The 25,640-nt window shown below is 37.5% G+C and overlaps 1 protein-coding gene across 12 annotated transcripts in view; it reads left to right on the top strand.

Annotated features, from left to right (window-relative positions):
• The window catches only part of OPCML (opioid binding protein/cell adhesion molecule like), a 495,048-nt gene that overhangs the window by 352,893 nt on the left and 116,515 nt on the right, over positions 1-25,640 (top strand). For all 12 annotated transcript variants that reach the window (XM_011376227.2, XM_011376225.2, XM_023521048.1 and 9 more), the window contains one exon: positions 24,274-24,399. In XM_011376227.2, coding sequence (XP_011374529.1) covers positions 24,274-24,399 — 126 coding nt within the window. The remainder of the gene's footprint in view (positions 1-24,273; positions 24,400-25,640) is intronic.

The raw sequence follows: 25,640 nt of genomic DNA, 5'->3' as shown, positions 1-25,640 counted from the left end.
CACCCAGTAGAAACACACAGACACAGACACACACACACACACATACACACACACACACACACACACACACACACATTCAGATAGGAACAAGAAGTGGAGATTTTAAAACAAATTAAAGCTAGTTATCCATAAGTACCTCCAAAAAAGCTACTGTCACCTCTTCTGTGGAATCTTCCCTGACTCTTTGACTTCCTTGACTTCCTTGATTTATGCATGCTTCTCACATTATCCTCTTACAAATAATGGAATGCAAGGAATGAACCTTATTTATCTTTATTACCTTAGGGCTTGACGCAATGCTAAGATATAGGAGGGAGCTCCGTAAGTGTTAGCTGAATATAGACACATATTAAGAATTGCCATGAATTGGGAGAGGTTAGCCAATAATGGCTTTCTCGAAGAGTTAAATTTCGAGCTGGAATTTTGGTAAAGGATGTATATTGGAGCAGGCACTGGAAGCCCTTTCCCCAGTTGCTCAGCCCACCAAAAGACTAGGCACTCAGGTACTGTCACGTGTCTCCCTTCCTCAGAGACAGGGCCCAGGCAGCAGGAGAAAACATCCCATGACCAGGCTGCACAGGGGAGCATTCTTATCTCTTTCTGTCTGAACGATTAATAAAGGAAGAAAGAAAACCTAGAGTCCTAAAATCCTGACTTTATTTAGCTTAGTTTCTATAGATACCTCTTTAGCTTATTTCTAAAGGAGGCGATGCTTCTGTCTCTCACCATGGCTGATGGAAAAAGACCTTGGGCTCCACTGCCAACCATGGCCTCTGTGTGCAGAATTTAAATTGGTTCCTGGCTCCCACGGATCCAATCTGGCACTTCCCTTGAGCATTGTATTTAATAACAACAGCTGTAAATACAGTAAAAAGGTAAAAATGATGTTGCTTATTTTATTTTTATTTATCTCCATTCTTTTCACAGATATCCAGTCAAATAGGATAAGATTAGGATTTTTTAAAATATCCTTTCTCACAAAAATCAGTTTTATACATAAAATAAGGAACTCATTCTCAACCAGGGAAATACTGAGGCCTCAGTAAGCACATATTTTGCGTTAGTCAGAACTTTATTCCTCACAGGGTTTCAAGTGGATAAAAATTCCAGGATGAGGGTAGATAAGAGGAGAAAGTGGAGTCTAATATCTATCTACCTGGGAGGGTCTGGGCCCAACCCAAGGCACACTTGTCCTTTCTTGTAACACTTTGTCCAGGGAAAACTAGTATGAAGAGCTGCTTTGAAAAGGAAATGGAGCTCTAAGAGTGATTCTGTCACAAAAGTTGCAGTGAACACCAGGCCAGCTGAGGGTGGGATAAATAGAAGGAGAAAGGGGCAGTCTCTCCCACTTTGTATTAATAACAGCAGGAGAAATATGTTTGTAATGTTTGATTCTCTTTTGCTGGCAAGAATTGGCAGAGCCATCTTATTTTCTCACTTTCCTAGGAAGTTGCAGTTCTGCTGTCACAAGCTGCTTGACGACATGAAATTCCACACATTCCCGTTTGTATAACCTTAGGCAACACTGTGGTCTGAATGTTTGTGCCCTAACCCCAATTCATATGTTGAAATTCTAACCCCCAAAGGAGGTGGTATTAGGAGGTGATTAAGTCACAGAGCGGAGCCCTTGTGAATGGGATTAGTGCCTTTATTAGAAACACTACAGAGCTCCTTGCCCCTCCCCTGTGAGGACAGAGCTAGAGGTCTGAGACCTGGAAGAGATCCTTCACCCAACCTTCCTGGCACTCTGATCTCGAACGTCTAGCCTCTATAACTGTGAAAAATAAATCTCTTGTTTATAAGCTGCCCTGTCTGTGACGTTTTGTTATAAAAGCCCAAAAGAACAAAGATAGGCAAGTGTCCTCTCTTCAGACCCCAGTTTCCTCATTCATATTTATATTTATGAGGGGATTTGATCACGAAGAGATTTCTAATGTCTCCTTCAGCATGAAAATTTAATGATTCTATAAACCATAGTTAAAGCCCAGAATGTCCTAAATGCTTTTGAAGATCTTTGGATTGGGTTGCAGTGCCAGGAGAAAAATCAAGTCAGAACTGTGTTTCTTGTAAGTGATCTTAAGTACATTTTAGAATTAATATATTCTGGTTCTCTTATTGCCAATAATTATAATTTCATTAGGAAAAAAGGTATATTTTTGTAGAGTCCTTTGAAGTTCTTTAATATTCTCTTTGAAAAGAGATCATCTTTTGTGTACCTCACTTTTCAACAGCTGGTATGCAACTTCACACACAGCAGTTACAAAGTGGCTGTAAAGAGATCACAGAAACTATTTGTTCAGACAGATGCATACGTGGGCCTAGAATTCTGATTAACAATGACCAAAATGGATGAGGAGGGCATGGATGTTCATTGTCTTTTCATCAGAAGTTTAGGTACCTTTATATTCTCTCTTCTTCGGACTTGTAGGTTTGTCAGCCATGGGAATTTTACAAGACTTTTTGGAGATCAAACCACCTCTCAAAACACATCTAAATTACTTTAAATTTGCTTGTTCCTGTTAATCAACAAATTATGTTTTGTTTTTTTTTTCTCTCAAAGAGGTTCAGCTGATTATAACATGTATTCATCTCCTAGCTTCTCAAGAGGGTTATGCTAGTCTAAATTAGTCAATGTTCCTACCATTTTTCCATGGATCAGTTAACATTTATGCACTCACCAGGGTTGTCCCCAAAGGACCTTAATTAAGAATAGTGATCGCATCAGATGTACTCCAAGAAGTTCACAGAAAGCTCCCAAACAGATAGAAATAGTAAGTTTCTCATCTAGGGCTATCTAAGCCCAAGAGTTGAAGCTAAAGACAAACAAAAAAACTTTATCCCATGCTTCCTCCCTTTTTAAATGTTTATTTATTTATTAGTGTAAACCATTTACAATCAAAGAGAAACGTATGACGTACAAGCACATGGAATGAGACTTTAGCATCCTCCTTTTTCTCAGGCAAACTTCTAGTGAATGACAAAGCTCGGTGTGAGATTAAAAACTCCCGCTTGGCAGAGTGGAGGAAAGACACTGCTGGCTGATACGCTGAAACCCATGAGGGCGGTACCTAATGAGAAACCCCACTTGTCCTCAGCACACCTTTGCCAGGTCAGCACTTTGTGGCCAGTTCTTGCTCTTCCCCTTTATGAGTGTGTCTGTGAGTCTCAGAAGTGAGCTGGCTTCTGACTCCTTGGGCAAAAACTTGCTGGAGATGGTTTATTCACTGTCAGCCCTGTCCCTGAGTCATTCTGTCCCTGAGAGGCTTTGATCTGATGTGGTGTTGAAGAGTGAATACAAGGCTCATGCCAGGTCTGCTGCTTTTGGGGTGAAATGGGAACCGTAAAAGATTTTGTAGCTATAGCCTAGAGTCTTTTCTCAAATTAAAAGCAGATAAACTTTATAAACACAGTTTGATGGCTGCGGAACAGTAGTCAGACTTGGAACCAAAGAAAACAAAATTTGGCTGATATTTATTTGTCTGTCAGAGCTGGGGAGGGGAGCAGTTGAAGCACATACATTTCAGATCTCAGCATGTCTTCCTTCACTCTAAAATCTGCAGGCCCCAGGAAGCTACAACAGGGCAGGATGTTCCCACAAAGGTCACTTGCAGGTTTGCTTTCTATAGGTTGACTCTCCATCATCCTAAGCATTTGAGCAAAGATTGTGACAAGGAGCAAAAAATGAGGGGTGGGGGAAGATGGAAGGAAGCAGTGGATGGTCTCTTCCAAATTAATATCTTTTCTCTTCTCATTCAGCATTCAAAACCAAACACAGTAGATCCAATTCTGCCCCAGGCATTTTCATCTGTGAAGTCAGATTGGCAGAGACTTTGGGAAGGAGAGAATATGGGGGGAATCCAGGGAAAATGCACAGGAATGCATTATTCATTCTGCATTATCAGATAATGAGATGTTCCAAATGAGTGAATCTTCTAGATAACTGAATCTTCCTTTCTGAACATTAAGACTTCTTTTAAATTTTAGACTATATCTTTATACATTGTTGAAAGTGTGTTAGAAGCATCTTTGCCTTGAAATAGAATATCTTATTATAATTTAACCATATCTTGCTTACTTATTATCATATTTTAAACAGAAGTTAATTATATTTCTCTACCTCACAGAGAAGATACCCAGGTTCACCCTTCTGTGGTCCTATATTTTTTTAGCTCTTTTTCCTGGTGCATCTGCTGCCTTCTTCTCTGTGGGTGTCACTTGTCAGTGCATCAGTTTATAGCACTCTTTCCCCTTCTTACTTCTAATCTTTTGTCCACAGTGACTTCAGAATAAATGGATGTCTCCAGGGAAAGGCAAATAACTAAGCCTATTAAATCAGCAACTTTACATTCTGCATAATTCTATATCTACCATTCAGTTCAGATCAACAAGTAATTGTTCTGTGTCTGTTAAGTGAAGATGCTGTGTCTGGTACTGGGATTATAAAAGGTGCCCTTGAGTGGTTACCATCCATTAGGGGAGGCAAGCAGATGCTTCCTTTTTATCAGTGATGACAAATAGGTAAGGACCTCAAGTCGAATCACGGTGTGAAGTGTATCAATAGAAGAAAGCACAGAGGGGATGTAATTGCCCTGTTTAAATTTCTTATATCACTCAGTTGTTCCATAATACATAATTCCATAATCCACCTGAATTATAGAAATTATTTCTGCCACAGAAACCAGGCAGGTGGATTTTACCAGTCAGGACACTCCCTTTCCTTGGGTAAAAGTGGATGAAACTGCCACTGTCCTTTTCTCAGACTCATTCTCTGTGCATCATAGAATAGTATAGGCCAGGCTGGTTTCAGGTCTTATTCTGCCTTGCGCTCCATTCTGAATATGTAAGGTGAATTTATATTTTTTGATCTTACTGATTGTGCATAGCATTTATTAATCAAGTTCATGGGGCAGGACATGAAACTATCCCTCTATATACAATCTACATGCATTTAATAATATGCCTCTATTCCAATTACATTAGCTATTATGTGAGGACAGAGGGCTGAAGAAGGATAGATAACATGAAAGAAAAAGAGAAAATTGACATGGCTACAAATGTATTCTGGAAAAGAGATAAGAAATAAAATCTTGTTAAAGGAGTTTAACTTTTAATTCAACATGATTTAAGCCTTAAAGTGGTTCCTTTCATTCTTTGGGTGTTAGATATCCTCTTAAACCAGGAGATCCCTTGAGATCTCCTAATCGTAAAATATTTTTAGGAAATTGGATAGTGGAACATCTTACTTTTTCCTTTGCTCCACTCTGTTGTATACATATTATTTGATACCTGATTGTTAATACTCATTGGTTGCCTTATCTGGCTTTTAAATGCCACTTAATTCAGGGATGACATGAGTAGATGAGTGCAAAAGACTTGGGGTTGGAGAGGTGAAACATCTGCTCTAAGGGCCATCCTAAGGTTTTCTCCTTTGTTTTTGGAGCAGGGGTGTGTGTGTGTGTGTGTGTGTGTGTGTGTGTGTCTGTGTGTTTGTGTGTGTCTGTGTGTCTGTGTGTGTGTCTGTGTGTGTCTGTGTTTGGGGAGTGGTGCAGGAATTCTGTACCTGTTTCTAACCTAGGATCAATTCTTCAAATTCTTACTTTCCTTTTTATCCTACTTCCTTTCAAGCCTACTCTCTTCCTCTTTGAAGTTTTTCCTACTTATGTCGTGAATTCTTCTGCCTCCTCCCCTAACCCCTCTTTTTACCCCTAGCAAGAATGGCAGGCTGGTAAGTCTTGATCCAAGTTAGAGGGAGAAGGCAGAGTAAGTGTTCTGGGTCTACTGGCATACCCGCAACTCATTTTTAAGCCCAGCTCTCTCTCTCTCTCTCTCTTTTTGCTCTGAATCCTCTCAAATGCTGTGTTTCTGCTTCTGGCACTTTCAAGAGTACAGTCTCTAAATGTAATGAGTTTTTATCACTTTGAGAAGTACTGCAGCAGGTTCCAGGTCTAAGCTCTCATTTTTAAACCCCGAGGAGAAATGAAATCTATTGGAAGTTAATCATCCATCATTTGAGGGCTAATTTGGGTCTTTTTCCTTCTTCTTCCATCAATACATACTGCTCTATGCCATTCCAGTGAGGGAAGATCCCTCTACCTATGTTCAGGAGCTAAACATGGTATCACCCTTTGGAGTGCTCTCAGTCTCTGAAAAATTTCTTCACGAGGTCTTTTCACTCACTCACTTAAAAAAAAAAAAATTAGGAGATATTTAATTTGGGCACCTTCCAATAAAATGGCTGCTGTGCTATTAAACTGACCTTTTCCTAAGAGAATAAATCTGATGAAGGCCTTGTCACTACACTTGGAGGGGGATTTATTTTCTCTAGAAGTAACGTGCCATTATCCTCCTATTAGTTTGGGAACTGGGCTGTTTGCTTCGCCAGATTTCCTACTTGCCATTTCTGTAAATCTCTGGTCATCGTCATCGTCTCTGCCTACTCCTTTACAGTGTTCCCCCATCCCCTTCCCATAGATGCCTGCAGGCCCCTTACTCTCTGATTCGCCCCACTTACTTCACCTTGACCGATAGCCACATGAATAGTTAGGGACACGAAAATTGCCTCTGTGTCAAAATCAAATTTGTCACTTCCACCCCACTCTTATCTGCCTTTAATGATCACTTCTCCCCTACTTAATTTAGTAGTTCTTCTCTTGCATTTTCTAGCAAGGAAAGAAAGTATTCGATCAATTTTAGCTCAAATAAAGTGAGGACCCCATTGCCCCAGTGAGAATGTGCCAAGAGTGAATTCTCACATCCTTATCTTCTGTGCCCTGTAAAACTCTGACATTTTCTCTGCTGACATATATTTAAAATGGCCTTTACATTTGGCACCCAAGTTTATAAGAAATGCTAGTCCACGGATGTGTTTGTTTGTAAAGACTAATTATTAGCCTGACTCTTACAAAATGCCTCTGGTTCCCAGTCCAATTTCTCCTCTCCTTGTGGAAGGGGAAGGTAGGACCACTCAGCAGTTCCTTTGCCCAAGGCTGACAAAGAGCAATATACCTCATCCATGAGACAGCAGAGAACACCTGGGAAAACTGCAATGAGTACTGTCTGAGACCATTAGTGTCTGACTACACAACACGCACTGTACTAAGCACTTTATATATATTGACTCGTGTCATCTTCATAATACTTCTGCCTTTTTGGTACTGATTCTGTGCCTATTTTATAATTTTTTTTTTAAAGGAGGGACATATAGGTTGATAAACTCTGCAAGGTTACAGAGCCATAAAATCATAGTGCCAAGAAATGGGCCAAGCTAAGCTCCAACTAACATGGTAAATTAATTGTAATTGACGTCCATAGAAAGATAACTCATTTAAAAGGAAAATAGAGGTCCCATAAGCCTATGCAAAGGTCATGAAAAGAGAGTTCACTGAAAACAGCACAAATCTTCCTTACACATGTGAAATGATGCAATCAAGATCACAGAGAAGTATCATCTCTTATTTATCATACTGGCAAAAATCCAGAATTTTACAAATAGATACTGTTGACAAGACTCTTGGGGCAATAGGTAGTCTCACAGACAGTTAATGGACCTGAAATATAGTAAACCCCCCATGGAAAGAAATATATTAACAACCATTAAAACTTCGGATATATCTATACTTTAAACCAGTACCTATTCAGAGGCTTTATCCCCTACAAACACTTTGACAAGTCTGAAACACACACACATGTACACACATACACATACATAAGGCAGTTTGAGTAACATTGTAATCAAAAGGGTTGAAATAGGAAATAAATCACATATCTGTGAACAGGGCACTACTTAGATAAAATATAATACATGCATATAAAGGAATATAAAACAGTTTGAAAAACATGTAACATGTATTTTTATAAATATGAAAACAGTATCTATACTCTGCTACCTTTTTGGTTAGGAAGAGTGATAATAATATGCTTTCTTATTTGCTTATTTTGCACAAGTAAACACTGAATGAATAAACAAAATACAAATAAATTGTGAGAATCGGTAGGCTAAAAGAGTGCAGCGGGTAAAGGTGGAAGTCACATTCTTCTTTGTATACTTTTTGAAGTAGGCTGGTGTTTGAATCACGGAAATGTTTGAATCACGGAAATGTACTAAATGTTTCAAAAGATTACATTAAAAAATTGAAAATGAGATATAATATAGCTTGTTCAATCCTAAGGAGCACCGAGCATCTGGTTATAACATATCTCCTGCTACAAGGAAAGGGAAGAACACATCTATGAAAAATAAATGTTCTCCATCAAACCCCTCACCATAGTACTCCCTTCTTCTGACACCAGGCTATAAAAGTGAAGCTTAGTTACTAAAACAATGAGAGAAAATAAGTATTTTCTTTTCAAATCTCCCCACTTTACAGCATTACAATCAAGTTCAAGTGTAGTGACATTACTACTTCCTAATATCTGTATGTGCCCTTGATGTGCCCTGGAGCCAGAAGTCTTGTAGTGTGTTATTAGGTTCCTGCGAAATTATAGAAAGGAATCACTCCCTGCCCCCAACAATACATACATGACCATTATCTGGGAAGTGAAGTGTGTAAAAATAGACAATGTTTAGTAAAATGATTGAAAATGTCATTAGAAAACACATCAAATTAAGTTGATTTAAAGCCTGCAAGACTTTGAAATTTATGGTGAGTATTCCATGGACTCATTGGGATTGTAATTTGGAGAATCACTATAAAACCTGGACTGGGGCCATTCTTTCCTACTCAAGGAAATTTTTTCTATAAGCTTCCCTGAGAATAATGAGAAATGTCTGAGTGTGTGACTTTTTTTTTTTTTCTCCTATATGAGTGCCGAGTGTTGGATGCAATGCAGAGAACACTAATTTATGTAAGGAGAAAGTAAAGACCCAGATTTTCCTTCTTCACACACCCTTGGGGGTTCAGAAAAAAAGGCCAGGGGAGAGTTTTTTCAGGAAAAGTAGCTTCCTTTAGAAGCTTACAGCACTGAACTTGAAACCACTATCATAAATATCAATGGCTTTTTACCTGGCATGCTGGTTGAACCTTATTAACCTGAAATATTTTCTGGGCTAGTGACACTGGCGCCTCTAATAACCTTTTAGTCAGCCGCCTTGATACTTAATGTGTTTTAAACATTTTTGGCACAACTGTTATCTAAAAAGGTTTTGCACAATATTTTCAGCCTGGCTGTCTAAAATATTATAGAACACTTGTTGCTGGGGCTAATATTCTCCATGATAAAATACTTGCATCATTATGACGTTAAATATTTGGAGATAGTTTTGGATGTGTTTCGTTTTTGAAAAGAACAGGAATGTAAATTCCTGGTGGGTGAGTGGTGAGTACAGAAGATCTGACCCCTTGGTAAATGGTGTGAATTATTCCATTGGAAACATCCAATGACACTGCAGTCTGGAGTACTGGGAAGCCTCATTTTTTTTTTTCTTCCTAACGTCCTTTAATTGCTTTTTGCTGGGGCCAGAGATATTTATGGGTTAGGAGATTGCCAAGTTATTTATTAGATGGAGTATCTAGGGATAGACTAATATAAATCACTTAGGCTGGTATTGAATATACCAGACACTCAGTAATTTAAAAAGCTTTAATAAAAATGCTAAAATATGAGACTTGTCTTTGGCTGTAATGAGACTCAGTTATCATGTTTTTATCAGCAATATTCAGTCATAAACTCCTCCTATTTTTCCAAAGTAAAAAAAAAAAAAATGTGGATGTAATCCTTATTTCAAGACTCGCCAGATTTGGGGAGATTGAGAGAGGTTTCAAAAATTTGAGGAAAGTCTCACATAAAAATTGAATTTGAGGCCTAATGGCTGACTTCCTCACACTTAGAAATCTAAACATGTTCTTTCACATGTTCTTTTTCGGATCTAGTATGGTAGCAAAAAAGGGGGATATATAAGATTAATCTTGGCCTGTCTGGTGTGGGTCGCATTGCCATGAATACTACAGCCAATCCTGCTTTACAAAGAACAGAGTCAGCTCTTAGAGTTTAGAACCAGTGGAATTCCTGAGAACCAAGATTGTAGCTTTTATTTCTTTAGTGGAAATACTGAATTATAGGTATGTCATTCTGCAGTTTTTAAAGTATATTTATTCTTTTGATCTCAAGGGCAAAATAAGTGGTGTGTGGCAAACTACTTGTATGGTGTCTCCTGATGCTTATGAAATTCTCAAAAACAAAAGATTTGCTGGCAAAAAAAAATTCAGAAGTAAAATTAAAGAGCCCATAATATTGATATTTACTATGTGCCAGGCACTATGATAAAATCCTTTTTATATGTGTTTATCATTTATTTCTCACCAGTACCTATGAATTACCTAAGATCACTACCCTCTCTTGAAGCTTGGGAAATAGAGGTAGAGGGGTCACTGTGGATAGAAGAGAAGTCCAGATTACATTAACAGTCAATGGCTATGACAAATTTAAAAAGGGATAGTAGAGAATACAGGTCTGAAACCAGTGCCTGGAGGACCTGAATACCGAGATTACTGGTATGAGAGAGAGATTTGGGTTAAAAGAGATAAGAGAATTTGTTTCCCACCTCACAACAAACATGGGACAGAACCGAGACTAGAACCAACGTTTCCTCAGCTGCAAAATTAAGAGGTTGAGCTGGGCCTCGAAAGGTCTTTCCTTGACTTGAAAATTGTATGATGTAAATTAATCTTTTTGGGTGTGTGTGTGTGTGTGTGTGTGTGTGTGTGTTTGGTGAGAACTTTCAGGGGAGGCAGCAGTCAGGAGAGGAAGGAACAAAAGGACTTTCACAGAGGGAAGGCAGCTCCACACCCTAGAAAGAACAAGATGAGAAGTATTCTTTAACTATATGTAATTTCTGTGATTGTGGTCAATTGTTTGAATTGTGCAAATTAAAAATAGAATATGTGTCTAAGTTTATAAATAATTTCTGTAAGAGATGCCATAGAGACAACTAGTACAAAGGACCTCAGAAAAACTTGAGTGGTTTGTGATGTCACTGGGTCTCAGCCATGTATTTATGTGTCCACAATTTATAATAATTTGTTCTCAATTCTTACCATTCATTTTATCAAAATAGAACCAAGAAGAGAAAAGCAATCAGAATTCAGCAGGTCTAATCTTACCTAGTATAATATAAAGCTATATCACACCAGGATGTCTAGAAAGTCATGGTTCACTCTTAGGGTCTATAAAACTGAATAATGTGGATCTGACCCTGCCTCCTAAGCCTTAGGCTGTGACCTCATGTGATGAAACCTCATCTAACCTCTCTGGCTGCCCACATTGGATCCTGGGAGTTTGTGTTTTCTGTAAAACCTCTTTGCACTGAAAATTAAATTCAGCACTTCTTGCCCGAGCACTTACTAGATACCAGACATTGAGAGGCCCTCAGAGATAATGAGATGAACAAATAAAGGTCTTTGATTTCAAAGGTACACCAGCCACATGGGTGAGAGAGACATGGAAACAATAGAACAGTGTTGAGAAGTGCTTTGACACTTAACACATATCTTGTCAATCCCAAGCTTTGCTTATTTTACCTCCAAAATGTCCCACACATTGATCCCTCTCTGCCCATCTCTCCTGCCACCATGCTTGTCAAAGCTACCACCACCTCACAGCTGTATAACATCCTAGCCAGTCTTTCCATTTCCATTTTTGTTCCACACTTGCCCATTTTCCACACTGCAGCCAGCAGTAACTTATTCTCAACATTTTAACGCCCTCCCTCATTTTTCTAAAAAAACATCAACACCTTAGCATTTCCTTGAAGAGTCTGTATATTCTGGCCCCTGACCATTCACCGTTCAGCCTCCACTTATACAATTTTACAGATTTCGTTTCAGACACAGTCACCCAAGCTAACCGTACTTCCTGAATTTGAAATGCTGATCTTTCTGCCTAACTCTGCCCCAAACAAAACCATCATGCAAATTCACTGACCAGGACAGGTCCCCTATTATGGGGTCTCATGGTAGCTTCCACCACTTCACAGCACACCCACAGTGGTAATCACACATTGATCTTACTATTATTTATCAATGTCAGTGTTCTTCTCAACACAAAAGTTCATAATTTACATGAGAGAGAGACCTTGTCTGTCTACTCTTCTACCCTACAAATACCATCTAGGACATAGTAGGTACACAATAAATGTTTTAGAATAAATATATTGCATCATTATGAACAAGTAGTTATGGAGCATAGACTTATATTTACCTCTAGGATGGGGAGAGCTGATAGAGGGAGTGTATTATGTCTCGGTATCAGTTTTCATGTATGAGTAGGACTTGAACTGGCAGAGTGGGGAAGAGGGCACATAGGCAGAGGGTACAACATATGCAAAAATGTGGAATTATGAATGAGCATGGCATGTTTAGGGCATTGCGAAACAGGCCAACATGGATAGAGGCAGCATGAGTTGAAAAAGGAAAGGAAAACAGTGAGCAAGTAATGACCAACAGATGGAGAGTTAAGCAGATGTAAGTTCAGTATTATGCAATAAATTATCAATAAATGAAAAAAGAAATTTTCTGAGAACCAACATGTGTTGGTTTTCCTTCTCATAGTACAATAATGTCTGTTTCTACCTTCCAAGAACTGACAGGTCATGATTTTTTTTAAATAACATTTTTATGGGGACATAATTCATATACCAGAAAATTCATTCTTTTTGAAGTATAAAATGCAATGGTTTTCAGTATATGCACAAGGTTGTGCAACAATCACCACTAATTTTAGAATATCTTCATCCCCGAAAAAGAAACCCTACACCATTAGCAGTTACTCCTCATTTGCTCCTCTCCCTAAACCCTAACAACTAATGTACTTTCTGTCTCTATGGATTTACCTATTTTGGACATTTTATGGAAAAGGAAATTATATGATATTTTGGCTTTTTCTGTCTGGCTTCTTCCACTTAAAGTTTTCAAGGTCCATCTGTGTTAGAGTATGCATACATACTTCCTTTCTTTTATTGATGAATAATGTTTCATTGTATGATACACTAGATTTAATTTACCCATTCAGCTGTTGATGAACATTTGGGTTGTTTTTGCTTTGTTGTCTATTACGAATGATGCTATTATAAACATTTGTATACAAGTTGTGCTGTGGACATATGTTTTCATTCCTCTTGGGCATATACCTAGGAGTTGAATTGCTGAGTCATATGGTAACTCTATTTAACCTTTTGAGCAACTACCAGACTGTCTTCCAAGGCAGTTGCAATATTTTACAACTCCACCAACAATGTATGAGGGCTCCAGATTTTTCACATCCTCACCACCTCTTATCATTTTCTGTCTTTGTATTTGGGGGGGGGGAGATTTTTTGTTTGTTTGTTTTTATTTGCTTGTTTGTTTTGCCTAAGAATACAGTCATGTTTAATAAACAGAAATGTGGTACTGAATCATCTTCGGTTTTTGATTACAGCCATCACAATGAGAATGAAGTGGGATCACATTGTGGCTTTGATTTGCACTTTCCTAATAAATAATGATGCTAAAAATCTTGTTATGTGCATACTTGCCATTTGTATATTTTCTCTGAAGAAATGGCTATTCAAATCCTTTGTCATTTTTTTGTCTTTTCATTGTTGCGTCGTAAGGATTTTTATATATTTTGGATACTAGTCTCTTATCAGATATATTATTTGCAAAACTGTTCTCCCATTCTGTGAGTTTTCTTTCTCACATTCTCAATTCTGCTTTTTAAAACACTAACTTTGCTTTAAATTGCACAAAATTCAAAGTTGTTTTTAAATTTTAATGTTCAGTTTATTTTTTGTTTTGTTGCTTATTCTTTTGGTGTCATATCTAAGAAACCATTGTCTAATTCAAGATAACAAAGACTCATACCTATGCTTTCTTCTAAGTTTTGTCTCTTACATTTAGGTATTTGATGTATTTTGAGTTAATTTTGTAAATCATGTGAAATAGAGGTTCAACTTTGCTTTTTTTGCCTGTGGATATTCAGCTGTCCCAACATTATTTGTTGAAAAGATATTTTTTTCCTCATTGAACTGTCATGTCAACTTGTTGAAAATCAATTTATCATAAAAGTATTTTAAAAAGTCAATTTTTCTGGACTCTCATTTCAATTCATCTGATCTATACGTCTATCCCTACGATGATTTTTTTAAATAGGGAGTATTAAGGATGTATCAGGGATTAAATGACATAATACAGAGAGAACACTATATCTGAGTTAATGCCTAACTCAAAGAAATAAACACTAACTGTTTTGTAATTGCTATTGGTACTATTACCACTTCGTTGTCAAAAGTAGCCCCCTTGGACTTGTAATGTTGCTAGAAGATTACCAACTCACAGAATTTTAGACCAGAAAGAACCTGAGAATTCATACCCCAGCTTTTTCATTCAAAACTAACCAAACCATAAATAAATACCACACACACACACACACACACACACACACACACACACACGCACGCACAAATCTCTAAGCCAAAGTGGCTAAATGATTTACAAAAGGTCACACAGCTTTGGAGGAATCAGGATTAAAACCCACCCACACTGGTATTTCATGTAGTGCTTTTGTCACTATATTACACTATTTGAGTATACAAAATTTGGCACAACTTAGCCTAGCATGCATGCTATAATTGTCAAATTATTTTTACCTCTAGTTTATGAAATTAGCTCTCTTGTTAAAATAAATTTAAAAGGTAATCCTAGAATAATAAAACATTCAGTCTTTAAAAGTCCTTACTGTGTTATTTTTAGAAATTAGCCTTGAGTGTTTAAAAGAGTAGTAGAAAGCATTTTATATTTATATTAGCTTTCACATAGTCTCAATTTTTTTTATTATATGGGGATAATGATAGCAATAATAAAATAAAAACAATAATAATAGTTACTTAAGTCTCTAAAATTATTATCTCTAAGGGATGAGGACAAGACATGCGTATATCATTTATTCATAGGGTCACCAGAAGTAGGAGCGGACTCAACAGCATGTAACACACAATCTCCACATCCTTGTGTAGAAAATATTTTTATGCCCATTTTATGATAGAGTAAATTGAAGCTTAATGGGCTCAAGTAATTTTTTAAAATATGACACAGAAAGTAGGTAGAAAAAATTGGTAGTCAAATTTTAGCCTCTATGCTCTAAATTACAGAATTATTATTTTTTAATGATGTCATTCAGTCTTAAATAAAACACTTAAAACATGATCACCAAATTCTGTGACTGGACAAGGTCAAGGCAGAATTGTAATGGGTGGAACCATTGCCCTTGAAATAATACAGCAGGTGCTGAAGTTCTATGCCCTGTTCCTTCTAGAAACAGGAAAAAAAAAATCCCTAAAAGAAAATAGATAAAGGAGAGCCAAGTGATTTCTTTATGCAAATGTGTGTATGATTTATTCTTTGTATTTGCTTAGGTACAATGATTCAGCATAAGAGAAAGAGATTGATAATTATTTATCAAATATTTACATTTTACTCGGGAAACATATGTAATGAAATCTTCCTGGCTATCCAAGGCAAGCTTAATCTGTAATCCTGTATTAAAGTTGAAGAAAGTGAGATTTAGAAAGTTAGCAATTAGATGCAGATTAAGTCATTTATCTGATTCTAAATAACATGAATAATATCAATAATGCTTATATAAAAATGAATAATAACAAAGAGCATGTAGTAAGTACTTATTTCTAGGCATTGTATTAGTATACAACTTACATTTTCACTTAATTGTTACAAAAACTTAGAGAAATATATTTTGTTGTCTTCATTATACAGATGAAGGACCAGGGGATCAGAAGGCCTAAGCAAAAACTGTCCAAGTTTACACAGCTCATTGGACTCCAGAACCTAAGCTATGGTACATGGTCCCTTATACCGTGTTGACCATGTCATATCACCTTTATCTAGATGGTGCCACTAGGTCAAAAATCACACATTTCAACCCAAAATTAACTTTGCCCACAGAATTGTTCTATCTTTAGGAAAACCTTTTCTGACTCAAGTTTGTTCTCGCACAATTATACAGTGATATAGTGATTTATAGTGATTTATAAGCCAGAAAAACTCTAAACAAATAACCATACAAATGAGTATAAAAGCATAAAACTACATAAGTATTACTGGGGACAATTTAAAGGTTGAGGAGACATTTTAACAAGAAGGCCTGAATTAAATGAGTAGAGGGAGGACTGAGGTAATTAGCAGATATCTCTAATAAAAAACAACAACAACAACAATAAAAAACATTAAAACCAAGCTCAAAAGAAAAAAAATATATATATTTAAGTTAAGAATAGGGTAGAGAGTATTTTAGGGAGAGAAAAAGGCAAATGTCAAATTTCTAGAATGGAAAACACTTGACAAATTATAAGTTACCAAATGTAAAAACCTATACATTCATACATTACATTTAGAGTGGAGGGGGGAGCAGATTTTACCACTTGTCAGGCTTTGTGTTGTATGATAGGAATAAAAGGATAAATATAGCAGATCCCTTCCACAAAATAGCTCAGTTGTGAAAATAAATGGTATGATAATGACATAAATAAGAATGCTTTGGAAACAGAGGACAGAGCAACTAAGGCATCATAAAGGAGATCATGTTTGAATTGAGTGTTGAAGGATAAGTGGTTTGTATGGCACAGAAGTGGGAAAGTGTTTTCCAAGCAGAAAGAATCGTGTGTATAAAGAGATGAGAGAATAATGTACCCCCAGAGACATATGCTTGTTAAAAAAGGGCAAATAATTAGGCTATGGCTAGACTGTGAATGGTTTTGTAAATCTTGATAAGAAGTTTTGACTTTACAGTCTTAGCAAGGGGCAGATGTTGGTGGTGTTAAGCAGAAGCAAGATATTTAAAAGGTAATGCTTGTGGGTGTATGGGGTTTGGATTATAAAAGGTGGTAGATTGAGAAGTGAAGAAACTTTTGTAATATTCCAAGCAAGAGCAGATACACTTCTCTACTAAACCAATGGTGGTGAGATCAGAGAGGGAAGGACAGGTCCAAGACATATTGAGATGGGGGGATTGGCTAAGATGACATAGAAGGTAGATGCTATGCAGACCTGCTCTCATGACCACACCAAAATTATAATGAAAATACGGAGCAACCATCACTGGGTGTCACTGAGGTCTGGCTGAACAAAAGTCCTACAACTGAGGACGTACATAAGAGGTCACCTTGAAACTGGTAGGAGGGGCAGAGGTATGAAATGGTCTGGTCCCACAATCATGTGTGCCAATTGAGAATCAGGAGGATTATCTTGACTGCAGAGTCCCCTCCTCTTCCTGAGGAGTGAGGGGTTCTGGCTCCACACTGAGCTCACTAGAAAAGGGTTCCAGTGCCAGAAGTCCCTACAAACTCTGGATGTGAAAACCAAAAGAGATTGTGGCTGAGTGAGACAGAGGGTTGTGGGAGTCACAGACATTCCTCTTAACAAGTCCATACTAGACTTATTCACTCATGGACTAACTTGCTCTAGCTCCAGCTCTGGGGCAGCTGCTCAAGGAGTGCCAGGGACATGTGGGGAGACACAATTGTCTGGCTTCAGGGTGAGGGCTGGAGGGGCAACTTCTTCTTGAACAGAAGTTCTGGGAGTATCCATTGTTCCTTGATTGAGTTTCCCCTGCTCCTACCCTGTGAACACAGGTGGCCACCATATCTGAGTCTCCGTCCTGGATAACACAGCTCCGCCCAGGCTACTCCCTGAGACTCTGTCTCTCCCAATTTGAAGGCCCATCCAAGCTGTCTCCAGGGTTTTATTCCATACAAATGGCCTATCTTGGTTCATGATTCAGGCTTTCCTAAAATCTTTCAAAGGCTCACAAAACCCAAAGAAGCAGCATATGGCCTCAGCATGACCCATACCTCTTGCTGAGCAGCACCACACTTGGCATTAGCAGCAGTTAGCTTCGGTTCCTAGTTTGGCCCCATGAAGCACCTATAAGCCCATCCAGGGTAGCAGCCATCTGTAGATTGCTTAATGACTTTTACCAGGTGGCTGCAGAAATGTACAGACTGTGACTAAACTTTGTCTACAGCTGGACCCCTTTCAAATGTCCCTTGGGCCAACACACCCAGTGGCCTGTTTTGATCAGTAATAAAGCCTGAGCACCATCCAAGGCTGCATCTGAGGAGGACACACTTGAAGGGCAGACTGGGCAGGTACCAGAGCCCTGCTAAAGTAAATCCTGCTCCACAGGGTCAGCACCTCACTGGCCAAACCTCACAAGCAATCAGCCTGAGGGTCAATCCCTCTCATAAAAGTGCAAACCAATGCTCAAATACATCAGAAGGGGACACAAACCCACAAAGGACACACCTTGAACAGCTCACTTAGGTGACCAGGGAAGATTATGCCACTGGGCCCCACAAAACACCTATTACATGAGCCCACTCTTCTATGACCAGGAGACTTAGAAGCCCTAACAAAGAAACAAACACAAGGAGACAGTCAAAATGGGGCACAAAGAAACTTGTCTCACATGAAAGAAAAGAATAAAGCACTAGTAAAAGAACTAAACAAAGTGGAGACAAGCAATCTACCAGATGCAGAGTTCAAAACATTAGTTATAAGAATGTTTGAAGAACTTAGGGGAAGAGTAGATAAACTCAGTGAGAACTTTAACAAAGGGAAAGAAAACATAAAAATTAATACAGAAAACATAATAAGGAGCCAGTCAGAAATGAAGAATACAGTATCTGAGATGAATTGTTCATTAGAGGAAAGCAACAGAGTGGATGAAACAGAAGATCAAATCAACAACATGGAGAATGAGGTAGCAGAGGACACCCAATCAGAATAGCAACAAGAAAAAAAATAATCCAAAAAAATGAAGATAATTTAAGAAGCCTCTGGTAAGTGTAACAACATTCTTATCATAGGAATACCAGAAGGAGAAGAGAGAGAGCAAGGAATTGAAAACTATTTCAAGAAATAATGACAGAAAACTTCTCTAACCTGGTGAAGGAAATAAACATACAACCCCAAGAAGTTCAGAGAGTCCCAAACAAGGTAAACTCAAAGAGGTTCACACCAAGACACATCATAATTAAAATGTCAAAGGTTAAAGACAAAAAGAGAATCTTAAAAGTGGCAAATAAAGCAATCAGTTACCTACAAGGGAGCTCCCATAAGACTGTCAGCTGATTTATCAACAGAAACTTTCAGGGCCAGAAGGGCTTGGCACAAACGTTCAAAGTGATAAAAAGTAAAGCTCTACAACCAAAATCACTCTACCCAGCAAAGCTATCATTTAGAGTCAAAGGACAAATAAAGAGCTTCCCAGACCAAAAAAAAAACAAAAAAAACTAATAGAGTTCATCACCACCAAGCCAGTATTACAGGAAATGTTGGAAGGACTTCTTTATGAAGAAGAAAAAAATATGTATCAAAAATATGAATAAAGAATGGCAACAACTATATATCTATCAACAAATACTTCAAATGAAAAAGAATTAACTGCTCCAATCAAAAGAAAGTGTGGTTGAATGGATAAGAAAACAAGTTGGTTGTAATATATGCTGCCTATGAGACTCCCTTCAGATTAAAAGACACACAGACTAAAAGTAAAGAGATGGGAAAAGATAATTCATGATGGACCTAGAGAGTATTATACTGAGTGGAGTAAGTCAGATAAGGAAAGACAAATGCCATATGATGTCACATACATGTGGAATCTAAAGAACAAAATAAACAAATAAAAAAAAATGGCAATACACTCATAGATACAGAGAACATTCTGAGGGTTACCAGATGGGAATGGGGTTGGTGGGTAGGTGAAAAACGGGGAAGGGATTAAGCACAAAATGGTAGTTACAAAATAGTCATGGAGATATAAAGTATAGCATAAAGAATATAGTTGATAATATTGTAATAACTATGTATGGTGTCAGATGGGTATTAGATTTATTAGGGTGATCATGAGTTATACTGATGTCTAATTACTATGTTGTATACCTGAAACTAATATAATATTGTATGCCAACTATAATTGAAAAAATATATTAAATATGTGTATGTATGTGTATATATTTATATGTATATATGTGTGTGTGTGTATGAATGACATATTGGGATGTTTAAGAGTAGCTGGCCATGGTAAGGGTAAACAGAGAATGTGTAAACACCTCATGATAACCCAGAGCCCAAAGATACTTTTGGAAATCTGCCTCTTCTTCAAAATATTTGATTGCATCTGATAAAATATTGTCTGTCTCAATTTCTGTATGTGTATGTATGTATACAGAGAGACAGACAATATTCTATCCATGTCTGTATCTATACTTATATGTCTATATCTATCTACTCAACCATCTAAAATGACCACAAATTAAAGTAGTTACATTTGTGCACTGAATAATCTATTCAGCTATGTGAAGGCCCTGTTGTAATCCATCACTACCAATGAAAATATAACCAGATGCATGCACTACCAGCAGGAATGACGGGGTCCCTAGTGTCTGCAGAAATGACTGAAAACACACTGTGTTATTTGTAATCTTTTAACTGGACACTTGTGGGTCCTATCATTTTCTTTGAGTAATTTTAGCATTTTGGGTAAGATTGTTATACATTTTTTTGTTTATCTGTATATTCATAAATACTAGTTATATATAAATATAAATATATTTATTTATATGCTTACCATGAATAAATATCTGCAAATTGAACAAAGTTCTCCTGTCAATATATGTAGACATTTAAAGTCATTTTAAAGTGTTCTTTTCTTCAAAATGTTATCACGAAAACAAAAGGAGTATCATAACAGTATTGCCAAATTCAATCAAGATTTAAAATTAAATTAAATGTATTGAACATCTCCCTTGGCAAGCAATATTTGCCAAGTAGATGGCCCTGGAAAAAAAACAAGGACATCTAAAATGGACTCCTGCCTGGCAGTGGCATGCGGTGCTCTGAGAAGCCAACTGGAATGAGATGGTCTGTTCATTTTGGTAGGTCATGTAAGTGAAGATGCACAGGGAGGACATTCCAACCTGAGGAAACAGAATGTGCAGATATAAATATTGCGTTTGGGGGCATTGATAAGAAGTTAAACAAAGAGGCAGCACAATTTAATGAAAGGATTCTGTCATTCGCTAACCATGTAATTTGGGGCAATTTACTTAATCCTCCCCATGTCTCAATTTCTTCATTTTTAATAATGAGAATATTTGTTCTACTTATCTCATAATTCATGAGAAAACCATGAGATAATGCATGTGCAGGCAATTTGAGAACAATTAAGTTACATATTAATATGTAATACATTTCATTACATATTACATATTAATGATAACAATACCATAATTGAGAATAGTAAGAACTTTTCTTTCTCTCAATTCATTGTTTGCACTTCCTTTTTACTACCCACTCCTTTTGTCTTTCTCCCTTTGAGAAAGTGACAGATAACACTATGGACTCGCAGAAGATGACAGAAAGCACTGCCTGGGGTAGAGTGGGGATGTTTGGATTAGCCTTTGCAATTCCACTGTAGGAAACTCCCTTCTAGTGGGTGACACTCACCCAGCACCTGAGGAATGAGGAGATCATGCTAAGTATCTATGAAATATCTCTTAATTCAGGACTCCTCAAGCTATCAGATGAAAAATAACATGTATGAAACTGATGGTTCTGAATTGGGGTTTGTGTTGAGAGTTCTGTCTCTGGGCATCATAGCTGAAATGTACTAAATTACCGTCCCCTAACCCAATTGCCCCCTGCCTCCCAGAGCTGTGTCTACCTTATGACCAGGGAGACTCTTGTGTCTAGAGAAAGATAACTTCAGATGGCCTAATACATCCAGCTAAAGCAGATGTTATCTGAGAATATTTTGGAAAGTGCACTAAAGCTGTTACTTTATAAAAGTAAAATAAAAGTATTGACATTTCTAAGCTCTGAACTATTTTTTAACAAGCTAAAAAATACTGAAAAATAGGTAATACAGTTTTCTCAAGAGGATGTAGCATAGTTAGAATGTATACTATGTTTTTCCCAGTGTGCATTAGGGTAAAATATGTGCAGTGAAATTTCAGGGCACCTTCTAATGCAGATACAATCCAAAATATGGCAGATTTATAAACTAGGAAATTTTTATTTATTTGCTAATGTGGATTCCCTTAAGAACTCAAATGTTCTACAAATTACTTATGGCTTCTCCTTGAAAAGACTTACCTCTAAGGTCTCGATAGCATAAAACTCTAGGCTGCATAGTTGTCTGAATCAAGCATGAGCCATAATTCTCCTTTGCCACTAACTCAGGGTGGTTTGGAATTTACTAGCACTCTACCTGTATGGTAATTAATAATTTATAATTAAACTGGCAGCTTGAATAAATCAGTGTAGTGTAAGAGTGGAGCCTCTTTTCTCTGTTGTCTTTCCTTTTATTTTGAGAATCTGAAAGAAAATTTGGAAGAAAGGTTTAGGTATCTGAAAACCTCTATTAAAAGCTTTGCCCCCTTAGTTTTTGGATTTATTCAATCTGTTCTTTAGATCTTTCTTTCAAAGAAGAATTAAGCGTGTGCCCTTGTCAGCCTTGCGCAAAGACACCAAGGAAATAGATTTTAATGTGCTTCCATCCTTATTCTCAAGCACATCACTCCCTAGGTAGAGACAGGTATAAAACAATCATCCGTAATACAACATGCTCAAGCCCCTCCCATAGAGAGGTTTGGACAAAATGCAGTGGGAAAGAGGAGTGAGTCTCTTTTCAGGATTTGGGAAGAGGTTAGGAAAACTGCAGAAGGAGAAGGGAGGTGACCTTTGAGGTCGCTTCAAAGATGAGTCCTACCTTTTCAGGTAGATAATGAAGAGAAGACAAGGAAAAGCAAAGCTATGGAAATGCTTATGCTTTTGCTCTGATTCAGGGAGACCAGAGTCCAGTGACTGAAATGTGCTGTGCTAGTGAGGCCTGTGCCTGGAGATGAGGCTTGTCAGTGTCTTGGAGTTTTGGCTGCAGAGAGTTTAGGTAGTTCATGCACAAAAGGCTGTGTGTTAAGCCTGGTGGGCCATGGTAAGCTAAAAGAGTAAGCAGGGGAGCAGTATGATTAGGTTATTGTCTACAACGATCCTTCTGGCCACCTGGAGAGGATAATTTGAAGGGATCTCAAACTGCAAAGAGACTAGGTAGGAGGTTTCATTTGGGAGACTATTGCCATTGTTTATTGGCAACTGGTGAGATCAATCTTGATGGCAAATAGAAGTAGAGAGGGAATCAGGGTATTTTTCAATGCTGAGTTTCGAATTGAACTGAGAATAAGGCCTGGAGGTAGGACAAGGTAGAAAGTAAGACCAGGGATCATGTCGGCCTTTGCAATGCTGACGGTAAATGGACATGGACCTGGACCATGAGAGAAGAACAGTTATTGTAAAATATGTTATTGTTATTGTTGTCATCTTTCTTATCCTTTTATCTTAGTAGCTAACGTATTTTGAGTGTTTCCTTTATACCAGGAGCACTACTAAGCCATTGTTTTATTACACTTCACAACACAATGAGTTTAGCTACTACTATCATCTGTATTTCATAGGTGAGGAAAACAAAGCTGGAAGAGGTGAAGGCAGTTTACCTTGCTCCAGATCATACAGCGGGTGAGGATTTGAGCTCCAGAGCCCTGCTCTTAACCACTGAAATATGATGCCATTAAAACTATGTTTTATAATATAATCTTATAGTGACAATAGCAGCAGGATGGACTAGGGAGGAAAGCGACTAACTCTGAGCAAGTCAGAGAAAATGTTGCTGAGTTTTAACAGATATATTTTAAGGGATAAGCAGAAATTTTCAGGTGAAGAAATGTGAAAGAAAAGAATTGAAGGATGAAATAATCTGTGCAAGGTCAAATAATTTGAAGAGGTCTGGAATGCTCAGGAAATGATAACTAACTTAGTGTAGTTAACTTCACTGGGGGAAAAAGGGGGCTTAACTGAGGGCTACTCATGGCTATTTCCTTAAGCCAGCAATTCCACTAAAAGGAATGAGCGTATAGATAGGAACTCTTAGAAAAATTGTTTGATTGGTTTCCTTCAGTTTTGCCTTTTAAACAACAAGCATTAATGCCCTTCTCTTCCGTTCCTGTGCTTCCTCCCCACCCCACACACATACCTGCCTCCTGCTACAAGATAAAAATACATTAGAAATGTTGCATAAGTGGCCACTTCCTTGTCAAATCAAGAATTTTGAAAATTATTATTGAGAAAATACTGATCATAAAAACATGCCATAGGAATATTTAAAGGCTAACGCCTCCTTTGAAGTGCAAATAACTATTCGCATGTATTTATTCTCTCCTCTGTTTCTTTACAGTTCCTCCCCAGATCATGAATATCTCTTCAGATATCACTGTGAATGAGGGAAGCAGTGTGACCCTGCTGTGTCTTGCTATTGGCAGACCAGAACCAACTGTGACATGGAGACACCTGTCTGTCAAGGGTAAGGCATTTACCTGTAGGACATCTTTAGAGTTAGTATATTCAAAACTTAATTCTAATGTACAACACAACTTCAGGAATCAGAAAACAATGTTGTATTATGACACAGTAATTAAGCCAAGACCACATACATCAGTCAATGAGTATTATGTTCCAAAAGAAAGATTTATAGAAAAAAATTATTGAATTGTTTTTTCGGTCTTTTTTTTTTACCTCAGTATACTTTTAATTTCCCAACTGTAAATAACAGAGGTACCATAAGAATAACTTTCAACAAAGATGATAATTTCTCAAGATGGAGATGTGTGAGTTAGTTGGTGGTTTATCTTTTCTTGAGTAGAGTGCTTGAACACTAGAAAATCCATTGAAAATGTTGGTGTTATTGTATATCCAGGGAAAAAGGGATATCCTTGCTCAGTACTTTTAAGACGTTTACCCAGAGTCACATCTGTTTGACCTGTACATAAATAATCCATCTTGAGTAGAATAGGATAATAGAAATGACAGCGTGCACCTGGGCATGCCTCTGCTGGGACCCAAATGATTGGCATTAAAACATTAGCTATAATCATCTCCAACTTAATAGAAAGGGGGTGGGGAACCAAGGGGCCTTATCCCTTTGGAAATAAAAGATTCCAAGTTAAAATTGAACTTGATATATACACTTTTACTAGAAACCATGATTAATTCCAGAAATTATACAAGAAACAAGTGCTCCCTTAAGGCATTAGAAAATCCAAATGTGAAACTCAGTGAAGAGGAAAATGGGTGGACTATGCCTGTGTATGATGTAAAAATAATGTAGATCTAGAGGAAACAGAAATAAATTTTGGTAACCTTGAGATAGACAAAGATTTGCTAGGACGCAGAAAGCTCTAAGTATAACAGAAACAAAAATTGATAAATTTAGTTTTGTATTTTTACAGCTGCCATAACAAAGTACCATAAGCTGCATGGCTTAAACAACAGAAATGAATTTTCTTATAGTCCTGGAGGCTAGATGTCCATGGCAAAAGTGTAGGCATGGTTGGTTCTTTCTAAGTGCCATGAGAGAGAATCTGTTCAATGCCTCCTACTGGCTTCTAGTGGTTTACTGGAAATCTTTGGTGTTTTGGGGTATATAAATATATCACGCCAATCTCTGTCTCATCTTCACATAGCCTTCTCCCTATGTGCATCTCTCTATCATTTATTTTCTTTGTATAGGGACATCAAATATATCGGACTTAGGCCCACACTTAT

The sequence above is a fragment of the Pteropus vampyrus genome, unplaced genomic scaffold (genome assembly GCF_000151845.1).
Source record: "Pteropus vampyrus isolate Shadow unplaced genomic scaffold, Pvam_2.0 Scaffold288, whole genome shotgun sequence".
Lineage (NCBI taxonomy): Eukaryota > Metazoa > Chordata > Mammalia > Chiroptera > Pteropodidae > Pteropus > Pteropus vampyrus.
Note: the sequence above shows the minus strand (reverse complement) of the source record. Positions and strands in the feature narration are given on the sequence as shown.